This window comes from Musa acuminata, chromosome BXJ1-2, assembly GCF_036884655.1.
Source record: "Musa acuminata AAA Group cultivar baxijiao chromosome BXJ1-2, Cavendish_Baxijiao_AAA, whole genome shotgun sequence".
NCBI classification, from domain to species: domain Eukaryota; kingdom Viridiplantae; phylum Streptophyta; class Magnoliopsida; order Zingiberales; family Musaceae; genus Musa; species Musa acuminata.
In genome coordinates, this window is record NC_088328.1 from 20,143,653 (window position 1) to 20,160,769 (window position 17,117).

Consider the following 17,117-nt stretch of genomic DNA (forward strand, 5'->3'; position numbering starts at 1 on the left):
TTCAATTATGGCCTCCTGTAGATCACTTGCTTTCTGGAAAGTTGATGCTTTTAATCGCCACTCTCTCTCTCCAAAAGCTTCTCCTTATTCCACATGACATTGGATTCTCTTCATTTTCCTTCGTATTAAACCAGCAACAGTAAAGTAGTGTTGATTTGTAGTTGTAGAAAACGCTGTGCTGAGATGTAATGCCAACAAAATAAAATGATGTCAAGAGTGTGTCTACATATGCACATTTATGAGTCAATGAATCGTCAAACTATGGTTGGTAGTCAACGTGACCGAACCACACGTCGAAGGACAGAAACTATCGGCCAACCTAACCTAGTCGATAAAGACTTCACCAGATCACCTAACCTTGTTGGGATCATATATCTTGTCCTAACCAAGCATTTAGTGACTGTCACATCCTTCTCGATGCAAGAGGGTTCTCCAGGTCGTATATAAACTGTATCTTCCATGCACATACACACTGCATATTTATAATTAATATCACATTTTTCTAAAATTAAATTTTGGCTTGAGCATCGAGAAAGATGTGATGGAATTCATTTTGGCCTCCACTTACTCTGTCTTGCAGGTTATATTCCGGAGTCATAGGTTGGACTTCTGAGACCCTATTAGCAAACTCTTAAGCCACCAAACTTTGACATGGTGTTGATTCAACACAAAGAAAAAGGTGAGGTCCAATCTGTCGCCCTTGCAGCGGCCAAACAATCAAAACCTCATCGTCAACATCAGATACATTAGGGTTGAAAGATCATGTGCAAGTTGGTGAAGATTTAGTTGTCATTTCAAATCCTTTTTAAGATTTTGAAAAGCACTCGAATAATGTTGGCGTAGAACAAAAACCATCTTATTCCTTTTGTTTCAGAAAGAAATTATCGTCTTGATAAATGTGGATCTTTTTTGTTCTTTGGCACAAAAAATTATGAGGACAAGTTTAGGGGTTCTTTGTGCTTCTCCGGTGCAGTTTGGCCCTCGAGGAGACAGAAACATATCCTGACATGGTCTCAATTTTGGCAGTAATCATATGGCTTCAGAAAAGAGTGCTCTCATCAAGTGCACTATGACATCTTTGTCTTAGTCTTTAATCAAGAGGAAGACCACATGGGGTTATGAGTGGTCTGTGCTATGTTTTCTATCTTCTTTCCTCCCATGTTGAGTCTTAATCAACGAGATTCTTCTTTCTTCTCCCTCTCTATCCTTTCTTTTTGTTTTCTTCTTTTTCCTTACATCTCCATAAGCTCAATATATTTAATATCTCGTGTTAAAATTCATAAATATGTTCCTCACTTTCCTCGGTCTTCAGGAAAAGATTCATACATCTGCCTATGCATTTTAGTATCTACTTCAAAATACTCATTCTTCATTTAGGTTTAAACCATATATTCATTCGGTGCTTGTTACTTTTGATTATGATCTAAGTAGGGATGCATAGTGTTTTCGCTTCTACCACATTAAAAGAATTAAGTCAGATATATATATAAGAGCTTAAGATTCTACTGCTATTACATGCCTAAAGAAATTTGAAGTGAAGGAAAAAACGTTAATAGGAGTTTGGCATTTGATTGCTTCTAATGAAAAATGCCTACATGAGGTGGTCACAAATATAAATAAATACAGTAAATAGTAATTATGGATGTATATATACTTACACTGGGATCTACGATACAATGTTGTGTGTGGGAAAGGAAGGAGCATCACAATCCAAATGTCATTTTTGATGTTACATGCTGACAATAGATCCTGTAAGTGCTATCTCATAGACATCTCTTAGTCTGCAACACTTGGGGTGTAACTCCAAAAGAAAGCAACATTTAATGGCACCTCTTCATCTGGCGATAGCACATCAAAAGAGAGCCAGAAAGTACCTTCCTGTAGAATGTTATCTCTTTTAATGTTCCTTATTCAAGTGCGGCATGATAAACTAGTTGGGAGGTTCGAATCGATGAAGCCTGCAACCTGCGATGTGAAAGATGAATGCTTTCCCAAAAACATGTTCTCTAGCTTCTCTCACCTTTTTGTTTTCAAGTTCATTTTTATGATATACATTGATGACAAAGTTGATCCTATGAATGTAGGGACAAAGTTTTGGTCAATGTGTATGTTGTCATCGAGTAGAGGTCAGTGTATACGTGTAGATGTTGTAGGATGAAATTGAAAGTGACGACAATAAAGAGGAACAGTGCTTTGTGTACCATTTCCACTTGAAGTCGAACCTTTTCTGCCTTTTTTTGTTATGAAACCTGTGAGGTTTGCTTGATTTATGTTTACAACGTATGGTGAAGTCCGAAGAACGAGAAAGAGAGAGAGTGAGAGACAGAGAGAGAGAGAGAAAGATGGGTAGATGATGAGTGATGTGGTGGTGGGGGAGGGCGCCCTTTAAATAAAGTCCACTGTTTCGGATTCCACCGAATCAGTGCACCAAAAGCAATAATATCTCCGCGTACGGATAAAGCGACCCGCCCTCGCTTATCCATGCAGGGGACCCCACGCTCTCGCTCACGGGACCACCTTCCGTACGGCCCGCGGAGGTGGTGGGTCCCGCCATTAGAAACCCGCTCCGACTTGACCAATCACCACCCCCCGACACTCGCCGTCGAAGCTTTACCGGGACGGGGGAGGATGGGTACTCCTCCACGGCCGACCCCGAGCGGGGGCCACACTGGTGGATGACCGGGTGCGGCCCGGAGAAAGGGCGGAGGTGACGCAGCCGGATGGCGACGGTCGACACGAGGCTCGCCGTTGCGGAGTCCTGATGAGTTCATTATTGCGCGGGTGGCCCGCCGAGCTGCAGCACGACAAAAGGAAGAAGCGAGAGAGAGAGAGAAAGAAGCGTAGGGATGCCGAAACGTATAAAGGAGGAGAGAGAAAAAGAGATGGAGAGAGAAAGCGCTGGTTGTACGAGACGAACGCTTTATTTTCCCCTCTTTTATATCCCGTTTTTTACCTTTATCTTCCTTTGTTATTTTTCCCCGTCTCGTGTTGCAGCGGCAGAGCAGCGTCGGCCGCGGGAAGAGTTGGGATCTCGTGAGACACCACATTCATGACCCGAGGTGGGTGGTGGTGATGATGACGACGAGAGGTTGGGATGATACGACTATCATGGGGGATTCCATACGGTAGCGTACAAATATACGTGTCTACATATACCTCTTAAATATACCGAAAGAAATACCTCTTTACCCACTCTCTTACCCACCTCGTCATTGGAGAAAGGAATGGCCCGGCCCATATGCGGAGAGCCTTATCCATATAACTACGTGGACTCATGTCAGTAGGCTTTTGTCGACCCAAAGTTCCGAATGGCAAGGATAAAATGGCTGAACAAGAATAGGGAAGGAGTCAGTGATGTCTAAGATACTCTTCGGAGGTTATGGTAGTGTCGGATGTATGCTCGGTGATCGATCTATACGATGACTAAGTTTGAATGGATTTTTCGATCCTTCCGACACTCAAGTCTCTGATGATCCTTGTATTATCACGTTAACAAATAATAATATTTTTTTTTTATGTTAATACTAATTACTAATCCTTGTCAGTTAGGTTAATACTATGTAATGTCACCTTTACCTTCTTTGCTCTTCGGAGTTATCATTAAAGAAGACAACCCCCCCCACCCCATCTGTTCCGGTAGTGATGATGTGCTCGGCGCATATTTTTTATGTGCCACAGTTGGATTCCTTATATTGCTGCTGTTATGTCAAACTCCATGAAATGAAATGATGATCTTTTGGACAGCATGAGCTCATCATTCATCTGACTGCAGTCCTTGCGCATGATTTGCTCTTCCCTTTTATCACTGCTTCGACATAGGATGCCATGTGACAGTTCACACAGCTCTTTTTTACCAGTCCAGCAATCAAATGGAGAAGAAGATGCTCTCCAGGACACTTGGAATTAATGGATCTCTGTGGACTGATGCCATAATAACTGGCAGCATGATTACGCTTTTGCGTAGGAGGTTCATTATGGACATGGCTTTTCCATTTAGGTGTGGAATTGCATGGATCGAACACCCAAAAGACCGCAGAAGAATCACCTGCAGACCAATCCTTAGGGTTAAGGCTTTAAGCTTCGTCCCAAAAATAAGATGATCCAATCTGAATTCTTCTATAAAGACAACGAATCTATAGTCTTCCCTCTGATAGGATGTAGAAGATACTCATATCATGGTGGTACGATAGATTACTCCGCTAATTGCATGGTTTCACTGAGTAAATATATTTTTACTGGGAATATTATGTTAAATTAGGTTGTTATTATTCTTATTCGATCACTTGTTCTTCGTTGGAATGATAGTTGACGATGCTAGAGAAACCTATGAGAGACTAGAATTTCTTATCCGAGAAAAAAGAAAGATAAAAACAAACAGCACCATGCAAGATCAAGCAAACAACTATTATTCAGTCCGTAGCCTAACTTGTTTGTGTTTGGGTTCAGATTCTGAGCTTGTGAACTGGGTGCTGTATTCCCCAGTCAACCGAGCTTTGGAAGGGACCATCTAATCGCTGTGTTTGTGTGTGTGAGAATTGATTTTCTTCGATAAAATATATAACATAACTAATTTAATTCTGATAATATATATTAGTCAATAGAAAAGAAATCATATTAAAATATGATTCCTCATGAGATGCTCGAGGAATGTTTCTAATTACTTATCTTACACCCTAAGAATAAGAGAGGTTATGTATCTTATGGATGATTGAAGAATTATAGTATCTCTCAACTCTTCTTTCTAACCATCAATCTAATTAATTCGGTCAAAGAATAGGAAGAGAGTAGAACGATCTAATTCTTAATTGACAAAATCTAAATATCATCTTTATAGATCATACAAACATTTTTTTTAGATGACATCAAAATGTACGCATCGTAAAATTATATCTAATTTTATTTGATTTTAATCCTAACATAAAATATTGTTTTTATATTTAATATAATATATTAATTTTATACTAATATATTTAATATAATATAATTGATTTTAATCTTAGCATAAAATATTATTTCCGTATTTAATATAATATATATATTTTATATCAAATTCGAGTACACATTTCTGAAAGATGATATGACAAATGTCATAATCTGAGATCAAAATCAAGCAATCCATGTCCGCATAAAAAGAGTCAATATATGGCTTCAAATTTATATTATAGTTAATGCGCATCTCAATTAATCTCTGACATGACAAAGATAAATCATCCAATCACTTTGGCCAAATGTTTACAGCTGCATCAACGCTTTAAAGGTTGCATTTAATGCCTTGGTTTGGTTTGTTTAGAATAGCCCAACATAATTTTTGACATACGGCTGAGTCAAAATAATGCTTCCACATCTTTAATATGATTACAAATATCATAAGCTGGATTAGTAACCAAATAAGAAGTTGAAATTATATGCGACAATAACCGATCTCTCTTACTTCAAAATATCGACAAACCCAATCTTGAAATCTGTATCTATATAATGGAAACAGTAATGAAGGTAGAAAGTATTAGGGAGTTCTAAGATGATTCAAACTATTAGGATGAGTCTTAATTTCATTCATACTTCTTAAAAGATTAAGATTAGAATTAAAATTTTAAATAGTTAAAAAATTCTTAATGAATTAGAATTTATTATAATAAATACATTATACATCTTTTAAGTCTTAGTGGGAGAGCAAAATATATGGAAAGGCTCTTAGATGTTCTTGGTTTTCTTTCTAATAGATTCAAAAGCAATGAAAAAAATTATTATAATTTTTCACAATTTATATGAGAGGTTATACAAGAGGATTTGTATTTAAGTTAGATGCTTATAATTGAACACATACTGAATAATTTTGATTTTCTCTGTAAGTAAATTTAATATGTTATTATAATTTTAATTTTCTCTGTGAATGTAAGTAAATAATATCATATCATGTTAATCTTAAGTCGATTTTTGATATACTATTTATTTGTTAATTTTTGAGATTCTTTCTCTTAATTTTAAGACTTTCATTTCTTGATTGTTTATATGGGAAGATGAACTGTTTCAATACAATTTTGAGACAGCCAAAGTCCTGCCAAGAACACCAAGCAGTTGTTTATATCCTTCTAATTTACTTACATAAGCAATGAAAATACAATATCTATCATTTGGTTAATTTGCAGATCCTTCTAATTCTCCACTATAAAAGTATGCATGAGCAATGAAAATAACTAAGATCAATATTCATACCAAGTAGTAATTGACTGATAAAAGCCTGATTGCTTATCTGGGAAGATGAACTATCAAGAATTTTAGTTTCCATACAATTTGAAGACAGGCCAAAATACTTCCAAGGACAGATAGAACTTTTTCCTTTTTTTGGTAGAAAGGAAACAAGACAGAGTTAGTACATTGACAAAGCAGAATTAAGCCACAAGGTTTCTACAGCTGCATCAGTCGACAAAGATTACATACACGGATCAAGGAGTAGCAATAAGAGTATGCCACATGACTTGGTTACCCCAGCAGGCAGAGGTCTTTGATCGAGGACATGTCTATTTTTCTTGATCAGTGGTTAGCAATGGTCACAGGAGTCTTCCCATCATCTTGCACTAAACATTCCCAGAACTGAAAGTGCAGTATGTTGGAAAGAGGAAACAATGACTACAGTCCACAGAAATCAGCAGCTGATGCTCAGTTGTTGAAGCACCGTCTCCATCGTCGGCCTCTGGTTCGCCATCTCACTCATACAAATCATCGCGATCCCCACCAGCTTCGCGGCCTCTGGTTTGGAGAAATTACCGTGAAGATTCTCATCGAGGGTGTCTTCTAGCTTGATGGAATCTGGACCTGGTCGCAACTGAGTTACGTTTGTCTTTCCTGTGAGGATTTGGAAGATGACAACTCCAAACGAGTAGACATCGCTTTTCTCGGTGAACCGTCCGACTGTGGTGTACTCAGGGGCCAGATAACCCATTGCAGCACTGGCTTTGAGGGTTGAGAAGACGACATCATCAGCAAGAAGTTTGTGCAGACCAGAGCCGGAGAGCCGAGGGGCGAAATGCTGATCGATAAGGATTTTTTCAGCTGATATGTTTTGGTGGACGATCGAGGGTTTGTTCGGTCTGCTACTGTGTAAATAATGGATGCCTGTACATACAAAGAAATTATCATTGAAGCTTTAGTCACCTTATTACGATTACAAACCAGCAGGCAACATAATCACTGTATCCATAAATACTATGCTAAGTTAAATCACTTTCATTCATGAAGAGACGACACTGTTCGGTCAGGTTTCTCCTTGAGCCAGCAATTCAAATCTCAGGATTCATAATAAGAACAGTGGTGAATAGAAGCATCATTTAAAAATGTAAATGCCATTAACACGAGGTTAGTTTTTCTACCTTTTGCAATGCCTTTGATGATGGAAACTCTTGTAGGCCAGTCAAGAACTCTTTGGGCATTGTCCTTCACATCGAGATACTGCAATAAGCTCCCGTTTGTGACAAAATCATAGACGAGGAAGCACTCTCCCCTTCCCCTTGAGCAGCAGAACCCTCTCAGAGCTATGAGATTTTCGTGATGCAGAAGTGTGAGCAATTTCAGACCTTTCAAGAATTCAGCCTCCTCGGTTTTGCAGCTTGTCTTGTTGATGCTTTTAATAGCAACAATGCTCCCATCTCGCAAGATGCCCTTATAAGTTGCAGCGAAATTGCTCTTCCCGAGCAAATTAACCTCTGAAAAGTACTGAGTCGCGCACTCCACCTCCTCCAGATTGAACCTAAAGCTCCGGGAGACCTCCTGAGAGAACCCAACACCACTCCTACCGTCAGCCAAAGGATCCCATCCATTGGAGTACTCGAGGCTGATGAGTGGGGAGGCACTCTTCCGAAACATTTCCTTTGGCTGGTCAGTGCTACACCGACTGTTTGAAACCTCAAGGGCACTGCCAATCTTTTGCTTCCTGCGACGGTACCACACAAAGGCAAATAGCCCACAGACCATCACACCAACTGCAACCACAACTATTCCGACAATGACAGTTCCACTGAAGGACTTCGGGGAGTTCAAGCAGCGAGAGGCATTGCAATTTGAGTTCAAGTTAGCCGACTCAGGAATCTGTTGCGGCCTGAATCCACGAGAATCAGGCCCGAAGGGTTCAGGTTTATTCGGCATGAGGGGATCATCAGAATCACAAACTCCAAGCGAAGCAAATCCAACTCCACAAAGACCTTTATTGTTTCCATAATGGAATCCTCCACTCAGCCGCCTTAAACCTTCATTTATATCATAGAACAATGTTCAAGTCAATAGAAACAGCTTAAGGTGCAACATGAGGACTGTACACAAAGAAAAGAGATAACTTGGGTTTACCAGATGGGACATTGCCGGAAAGAGAGTTATTTCGAACATCAAGCACGGTCAACTGAGGGATCTGAGCTAGCTTGACAGGTATTGAACCAAATAGCCGATTAAAGCTCAAGTCCAATCGCGTCAACTGGGTTAGGTCTCCCAAGCTCGCGGGGATAGCGCCACTTAATTGATTGGATTGCAGAGCAAGAACACTAAGCTTCTTCAAACGCCCCAACTGGGTCGGTATACTCCCGGTGAGCTGGTTGTAGCACAGCTGCAAGACTGCAAGCATGATGTATAAATGAAAAGGTAAGAAGTTTCACAATGAACTAAATCTAACTAGAGTTAAAACTAAAAGCATAAAGCCAATTTATCAGTTATGAAAGAAATGGAAGACTCTAATACACCATTCAGCATTAATATATCCATATTCCACTATGCAAATTACATGGAATCTACACAAAAATTGCCGAAAAAGATAGAAACATGGAGTTAATGGAGACCTTTAGAAAGGATAGATACCAATGCTAGAACAAAGCAAAGCAGCTCTGACCCTACATATGTCAGCATCATTTTCTCGGGGGAACTTGACATTAAATTGATGAGTTCCAAAACTTTAATGGCATATCTGCAGCTAGGAGAAAATGTTGGAACAGAACCAATCTTGACAATTAATATGGCAACAGCATATGCCATCATACCATAACAACTTCATATGAAAGAGAGAATCAAATAAACCTGATTATAAATTAGTAAAAATATGGGAATATAACCTGAGTTTCTTGTAGTCAAAATGTTTAAAATATAAAGTCAATCATTGAAGCAAAAAAAATAAAAAATGAAATCTCGGAGAAAAATCCATCTTCTTCTTTTACTAACAGTCTGCATTTTGCGTACTATTTGGCTTAGTAAAAGAAGAAGATGGGTTTTTTTGCTGTCTACTTAAGACTTTATAGTGCAAACAAATATGGAGGCGAGTCAAAAAAACAAGTGCAACGTCACCATTTTTCTCCTGTTGTCCCATCTCTTAGCCGGAAAGAAACAAGAAAAGGTGGGAAAAGAACTCACCTTGGAGGCTCGTCATGGTCCCAACCTCCACGGGAATGCTTCCGGAGAGATTGTTCACGTTGAGGTAGAGGTCGGACAGCTCGGTGAGGTTGGCGATTTCTCTCGGTATCTTCCCGGTGATGGCATTGTAGTGCAGGTATAGCCCGGAGAGGCACTTGAGGCCCGCAACCGCCGGCGAGATGGAGCCCGTGAGCCCCTTCCCTTGCAGCGATATGTTCGCCACCTTCCCGTGCTCATTGCAGGCCACTCCCTCGAAGTTTCCTCGGCACGGGTCCCCTTCGCTGGTCCATGATGAGAGGATCCGGTCCTCCGGATCCAGAGCCGCCTTCACCTCCATCAGCGCCCTCACCTCCGGGTTACCCCATGAGAGCTCGAGCTCCACAGCGAGAAGAAACAAGAGAACGAACCTGAACACAGGAACTAACGCCATTGGCCTAGAACCACCGGAAAAGACCGGAGACTTGGTGGCTTCGCTATATATCTCTCTCCAAAATCCGGTTTTTTTGAGGCCTTTGGAGTCGAAAATACAGGAAAAGGAAGAAAGGCTGCAGATTTCTCTGCTCTCTCACCCCCAAGTTTTGATTTTTATCGTCGCAACACCTAAGCCAGGATAGAAGGGAAGAAAGCCAGGATCTTTCTCTATATTGTATCTCCAAAACTCGATCTCTTCACAGGTGTGGGAGCGATGAAAAGGAGAGAAAGGAGTCAAAGCTCGCTGCCTTGGTTAGGGAGAGGAGTGGGAGCAGCCACAGCGGAAAAGGACAAGAGTGGGGAGGGAGAAAAGAGAGTGTGCTTTCTTTAATGAAAGAACCAACAGGGGACTCGAGTCTTGGAGAAACAGTGAATTGGAAATAAAATCAGATGGTGTCCACCATAATATTCCAAATTCCATACAAGAGTTTCTAATGCTTGGAAGTCAACAAAAGTTTTTGTAAGGTTTGGTGGCTAACAACTAGTAGATCAAAAGCTACCTTCTTGCAACCAAAAAAAATATAAACTTTGGAAAATGAGGTGCTGTTACAATTTCCAGCCTTTTATTTGTCCAAAAAATCTTTTCTGTGCTGACAAGACTCTGCCTTCATCAGCTGCTCTTTCTTTTTGTCACCTTTTCCCAAGATAAGAAAAAGGATGACAATATAGTAACCTCTACCCCCTTGGGTGAGGAGTACCACAAGGCTACCCCTGGAAAGCTGCCATTGTGAGCTGTCCAACACAATAAAATGACACTTATTTCAAATTTTGAATCCCCACACCATGGGCCATGCAATCTTATAATTGTTTACCATAATACTTTCAACCACCCAATGGAGCACCCAAGCAACAGTACCAACATGTCAAGTGAGGTACTGACTTGGTAGATAAGGTCTTATCTTGAGGAAATCAGAAAGAGTTGTCTCATATATAAAAAGCATAGATGGAGAAGAGTGCCAAGTGCAGAGCCAGCACAGACAGGTGTCGAGACAAGGAAAAGAAGTCTGACACCTCAAGCCATTGCCATGGATGAGAGAGATGGGAAAGCGAACCTGACACCTCAAGCCATGCCCATGGTTTCCTCCGTGAGGCTAGCTCGGAGTAGCTGGGTTGATGTGATGGCTTGGCCATGGATACGTTTGGCTTCGGAGCCCTCAGTCAATGGACTGATGGATGGATGGATGGATCGAAGGTGTGCGGCAATCTGTAGGTGAAACCAACGGAAATCTGCCTTCGATTTGGAAGCATCATTTCATAGGCTCGAACTGTGTTTTCTAAAGTAAATGATATGATGATTTCACTGATCCCATATAGTGATTAAAACGATTAAAATCGACCAACACATTATGTCAACTCAATTTGACCTGTGAGTTCTTTGTAGCTGCTGACATTTATGATGAACCAAATCGATCAAGAATTTACCCGATCCAATTAATCGACTGTATCCGATACCGATAATTATGATAGGACACAGTAGCTTTAGGCCTTCAGGAATCAATATGAATCCCCACCACAAAACACTTTCTGAATGAGACAAAGTAGGAGCTAAAAAGATGAGCATGACGAGCACTGTGTGACTAAATGGTAGATATCAAAAGCCTAAAACATAGAGACATTTTAAATCTGTGGCTATGACATAGTTTAAAGAAAGATTATTAGTTTCTATCAAAGAAAACTCTTTCTGACTCTCATCACCATTTGAATCGAGCTGGAAACTAATTCGATTTGGATTCTATTTTCGAAATAAAAATATATTGTTTTCAATATTATGATCGAAATAAACTATATATTGGACTAACATTTCATTCAACTCAAGATCCCAAGTTGGATTTGATGATGTTTATATAAATCATCAAAGTGCTTAGCTTCTAAAACATTAAAGCGAGGTTGTCTCGCACACCTTTTTCCTCGAGATTCCGAGGCATCAAAGCTTTCGATTCCCAATGCTTGTTTTGGTCCAAATTCCATCCTTTCAGCCGATGGGTGAGTACTTCAAATCGACCCTTTACAACCATGCCAAAAGAGAAGAAAAAGCACCACCATCATGCAAAGCACTACTCCTCTCGCCATACACGAACGAACACGAAAGGAAAGGACACTCCCCCCCCCCCCCCCCCCCCCCCCCACATCCCACCGAACCCCCTCCTCTCCCCTTCGTTTGAATTCACATCGCATTACATGATGATTACCTACACATGTAACCTCGAGAACAGCACCAACATCAGCATGCATTGATGGTAGGCTATTTATTGGAAGGAATCGATTGAATACTCAATTGGGTGTTGGCTTGTCAAAATCTTGGACGCGGGGTTGGTTGGTCGACAGATTGAGTTGGGGAAGGGTATTCAATTAGGATTTAAAGAGGCCGGTTAGGTAAGTGTGAAATGGGGAGGGAGGACGAGGACAAGCGTTGAAACAGGAGATGCAAATCATGCATCCAATCTTCTAGTATTCTCTTGTCTGAATTCAAATTGTTGGAACCAGTTTGGTTGGATGAGTTGGAAAGTAGGCAAGAACCTAATAAAATAAAATAAAATTTTCGATTAAAGTAATCTCATTTTCATTTTAATTAGGAATTACAGAATGAGACTATCATATTGATTCCTAATGACCATAAGAGGATAATTTTGATCCCTAAACATAATACTGTTAGGAGCATAAATGTCACTCAAAGGGGGTGGATTAGTAGTACGGTCATAAAATTAGGTTGATTTGAAAACTAATTCGATCAAACGCGTATCAAAAATATATTTAATTTAAAAATATTTATAAGAATAGTAAACAAGTAAATCAATAAGTAATATGAATCAAAAGCATAAACAAAAATATAAATCGATTTATAATTGTTCAGTCGATCTCGACCTACGTTCATTCTCGATTCCTCTTTATTCAAGGCTACAGACTTTTACTACCGATCTTCTTTCGATTAACGAATATATTATAATTATTTCTCTTTTTCACAAGCTCAGAAGAGAACATTAACATCTCTCTTTCACACAAGACATCACTCCACCTTTACAAAACTTCTATCTCTATGAGAAAGAGACTCTAAACTTTAAAATAGATTACAACACTTTTTACTTAAGGATTTTTTCTCTCTTTCTATTTTTTTTCTTATTATCCCAAGTAGGAATAATTGGGGTATTTATAGACTCCAAATGACTTCAAAAAATAAAGCTAAAATTCAAATCCTCGAGATTTCAGAGTACTAGCGGTACCACCGCATGTAGCCTAGTGTATTAACGGTACCATCGCCTAGGCTAGGCGATACCACCACCTAACATAGTTTGGAAGATTGTATCTGGGCAATACTACTGCCAATCTAAGTGGTACCACCATTATGATAACATACACTTCGTATGAACGTACACTGTATTTGAGCAGTACCGCTGTTGTGGGAAACAACTTTTTAAGCCGTGGCCTCGGGGCCGACGCGGCTCGGTTCGGGGGTCCCGATGTCGAGGATCTCGGGCGGCGTCCCTCGGGGTCTCCCGGCGGCCGAGCGCGGTGGTTCGAGTCGGGAGGTCGGGTCGGGAGGAAGCTCCGCAGCAGCGCCGGGAAGAGGCGACACCGTCTCGCACCTGCACACAGGTCGGGCCGGGAGCTCGGCCCGACCCCTCCGACGATCAAGTTAGAGATGTGGAGAGGGTTTTGGAGGAAGAGATGCCTCCATACAAGTGTTGTGTGTGAGTTCGTCCTTCTCCCCGTTCGTTTAGAACTCTGGGGTATTTATAGATGAGTTTAATATTACCTGATGTCTGCTGCCTACAGGAGGCAAGCTGATAGCGTCTGACATGGGGTTGGCGTGGCGTGAAGAACCAAGCCTGAGTTAGGTGTTAATGCGCCTCGACCAGTGTTCCGGCTCGGTTAACCGAGTGCAGTTGCGCCGATCGAGGCATGAGACGTCGGTTGACGTCATGGTGTGTCACATCGCAATTTTTACCCTTATCATATTCCCCCCCCCCCGAAAGGAGCTATGCGTCGGCTGTTGTACGAGGGGAGACCGATGCATGGCTTCTGTCTTTAGGTGGGCGGGCCGCGCAGACGCGGTCTCGGGGAACATGGAGCCGAGGAGCACGACGCAGGCGGGCTGGTCGCGCAGGCGTGTCTCGGGAGGCATGGACCGAGGAGCACGACGCAGGCGGGCAGGCCGCGCAGGTGTGTCCCGGGAACATGGAGCCGAGGAGCACGACGCAGGCGGGCTGGCCGCGCAGGTGTGTCTCGGGAGGCATGGACCGAGGAGCACGACGCAGGCGGGCAGGCCGCGCAGGTGTGTCCCGGGAACATAGAGCCGAGGAGCACGACGCAGGCGGGCGGCAGGCCGCGCAGGTGTGTCTCGGAAGGTATGGAGCCGAGGAGCACGACGCAGGCGGGCAGGCCGCGCAGGTGTGTCTCGGAAGGCATGGACCGAGGAGCACAACACAGGCGGGCGGGCCGCGCAGGTCTGTCCCGGGAACATGTAGCCGAGGAGCACGACGCAGGCGGCCAGGCCATGCAGGTGTGGTCTCGGGCACCATGCAGCCGAGGTGTTCGGAGCAGGCAGACTATGGCCGCGCGGACGCCGCTTAGGCAAGCAGGCCGCGCTGAGGTGGGCTCGGCCGTCTATGGCAAAAAGCCAGGGGACTCGATTCAGGCGGGCAGACCGCGTTGAGGTGCATCTCGGCGGTGTGGCCAAGGGACACCGCTCAAGCGGGCAGACCGCGCTGAGGTGAACTTGGCAGCGTATGGCCGAGAAGCTCGGCGCAGGCAGGCTGCGGCCGAGGGACGTGACCCAGGTGGGCAAACCGCCCTGAGATGGACTCAGCAGTGAATATGGTCGAGGAGGTCGGCGCAGGCGGGCTGGCCGCGCAGGCATGTCTCGGGGAGTATGGAGCCGAGGGGCACGACGCAGGTGGACTGGCGGCGCTGGTGTGTCTCGGGAACATGGAGCCAAGGAGCACGACGCAGGCGGGCTGGCCGTGCAGGTGTGTCTCGGGGATGATGGGAGTGAGGAGCACGATGCAGGCGGGCATGCCGCGCAGGTGTGGTCTCGGGCATCATGCTGCCAAGGAGCACGACGCAGGCGAGCAGACCGCGCAGGCATGGTCGCGAGGGTCATGCGACCGAGTAGCACGACGCAGGCGGGCAAGACGCGCGGACGTGGTCTCGGGCACCATGCTGCCGAGGAGCACAACGCAGGCGAGCAAACCGCGCAGGCGTGGTCGTGAGGGCCATGCGTCCGAGTAGCACGACTCAGGCGGACAGGCCGTGCCGAGGTGGATCTCGGCAGTGTGTGGCCGAGGTGCTCGGCGCAGGCAGGCTGCGACCGAGGGGCATCGCTCAGGCGCGCAGGCCGCGCTGAGGTGGACTCGGGCCGTCTAAGATCGAGCCGTGCAAATGCAAAAAAGAGGGGGGTTAGGCCGAAGCTAACCGTGAGCCAAGAGGCGATCAGGTAAACATGGAGCCTTCGCTTGGAAGAGACTGAGGCAGGGGCTAGATTCCTTGCACGAGGATTACACCGGATAGCAACCGCGGATGCTTTGACCGTTGCTACGGGGCCCGTCGCCCAGAGTCACTCCTCTTCCTTGCGGTCACCCAAGCTTCCGCCGCGATGTACTGGTTGGCTCGCTGGAGCATATCTGGTACTGTGGTGGGGGGTCGCTCTACGAGGGACCAGCAGAATCTGGAAGGTCGCAAGCCTATCATGAACGCCTATACTAACAGAGAGGGGTGAGTGTCCGGTAAGCTCCGGATTTGCGTGGCAAAGCGATCCACGAAATGTGAGAGGGGCTCGTCCTCTCTTTGTTTGAGTCCGAGGAGCAGTGCCGCGGAGGGCTTTGGCCGGGCATGGGCTGCGAGGTGGAGCTCGAAGTCCTTGGCGAGTTGGCCGAAGGAAGTGATCGTTCCGATCTTCAGGCTGCTGTACCATGTGCGGGCCGGACCCCTTAGGGTCGTGGGAAACGCCGTGCATATTAAAGCGTCAGACGTTCCGTACAATGCCAATTGGGCACGGAAAGCGGCGACATGGTCCGCTGGGTTAGTGGAGCCGTCGTATGAGTCCAAAGAAGGGAGCTGGAAGTTTGGGGGAACCGCGTGATCTTGTATCTCTGGTGCGAACGGAGATCCTCGGTATGTGTCCATCCCGAGCTCTCCCTTTGAGTTGCGAAACTCCTTCTCTAGTTCGTCGAGCCGCTGACTAAGAAAGCATAGCTGGGCTCGCAGGGAGTCCGTTGACTCCGGAGATAATACTTCGGGCTCCGGGGGGCCGCTCGGGTCTGCCATCACTGGATCCCCGAGTGGGGTCGGTCGGACCCGAGGTGAAGCGGGAGGCTCCGGAAGCGTCATGTGGGCCCAGGCGGGCGGCTCTTGTTGCCGTAGCGGTTGAGTCATAAGCAGGGGTGTCGGTTGGGAGACGAGCGGGATGATGGTTTGCACCATATCCGTCAGAGCTCGGACTTGACGAGCGAGGTCGTGAAAGGCCTCGGATGACACCGGCGAGGGGACGCTCGGAGCGCCCTCGGGCGGAAGCAGATCCGGGTTGTCGAATGAATGCCAGTAGCATTCCGAGGTTGCGGGGAGGTCGTCAGCCCGCGGCCCGTCACGCACGGTTTGCGCCCCTGCTAAGAACGATCCCTCGGCAGAGAGTTCGTCGGGATCGGTTTGAGGATCCCTCGACATTCGGGCGGGCCCTCCTTCTAGCGCCAATCTGTTGTGGGAAACAACTTTTTAAGCCGTGGCCTCGGGGCCGACGCGGCTCGGTTCGGGGGTCCCGATGTCGGGGATCTCGGGCGGCGTCCCTCGGGGTCTCCCAGCGGCCGAGCGCGGTGGTTCGGGTCGGGAGGTCGGGTCGGGAGGAAGCTCCGCGGCAGCGCCGGGAAGAGGCGACACCGTCTCGCACCTGCACACAGGTCGGGCCGGGAGCTCGGCCCGACCCCTCCGACGATCAAGTTAGAGATGTGGAGAGGGTTTTGGAGGAAGAGATGCCTCCATACAAGTGTTGTGTGTGAGTTCGTCCTTCTCCCCGTTCGTTTAGAACTCTGGGGTATTTATAGATGAGTTTAATGTTACCTGATGTCTGCTGCCTGCAGGAGGCAGGCTGATAGCGTCTGACATGGGGTTGGCGTGGCGTGAAGAACCAAGCCTGAGTTAGGTGTTAATGCGCCTCGACCAGTGTTCCGGCTCGATTAACCGAGTGCAGTTGCACCGATCGAGGCATGAGGCGTTGACTAACGTCATGGTGTGTCACATCGCCATTTTTACCCTTATCAACCGCTACTAATCTA

At 45.0% G+C, this 17,117-nt stretch overlaps 1 protein-coding gene across 1 annotated transcript; it reads right to left on the bottom strand.

Annotated features, from left to right (window-relative positions):
- Positions 1–6,228: 6,228 nt before the first annotated feature.
- LOC103970744 (LRR receptor-like serine/threonine-protein kinase GSO1) lies at positions 6,229–10,149 on the bottom strand. The gene is made up of 4 exons (XM_009384659.3): positions 9,385–10,149; positions 8,338–8,598; positions 7,368–8,240; positions 6,229–7,113 (listed from the first exon to the last, which is right to left on the bottom strand). The coding sequence occupies exons 1-4, from the start codon at positions 9,812–9,814 to the stop codon at positions 6,644–6,646; spliced, it is 2,034 nt and encodes a 677-aa protein (XP_009382934.2). The 5' UTR covers positions 9,815–10,149; the 3' UTR covers positions 6,229–6,643.
- Positions 10,150–17,117: the final 6,968 nt, after the last annotated feature.

Coding starts and splice junctions, on each gene's coding strand:
- LOC103970744 (XM_009384659.3), bottom strand. CDS start 9,814: ATGGCGTTAGTTCCTGTGTTCAGGTTCGTTCTCTTGTTTCTTCTCGCT. Junction 8,599..9,384: donor GACCATGACGAGCCTCCAAG/GTGAGTTCTTTT, acceptor TCATGCTTGCAG/TCTTGCAGCTGTGCTACAAC. Junction 7,114..7,367: donor CATCAAAGGCATTGCAAAAG/GTAGAAAAACTA, acceptor TTGTATGTACAG/GCATCCATTATTTACACAGT.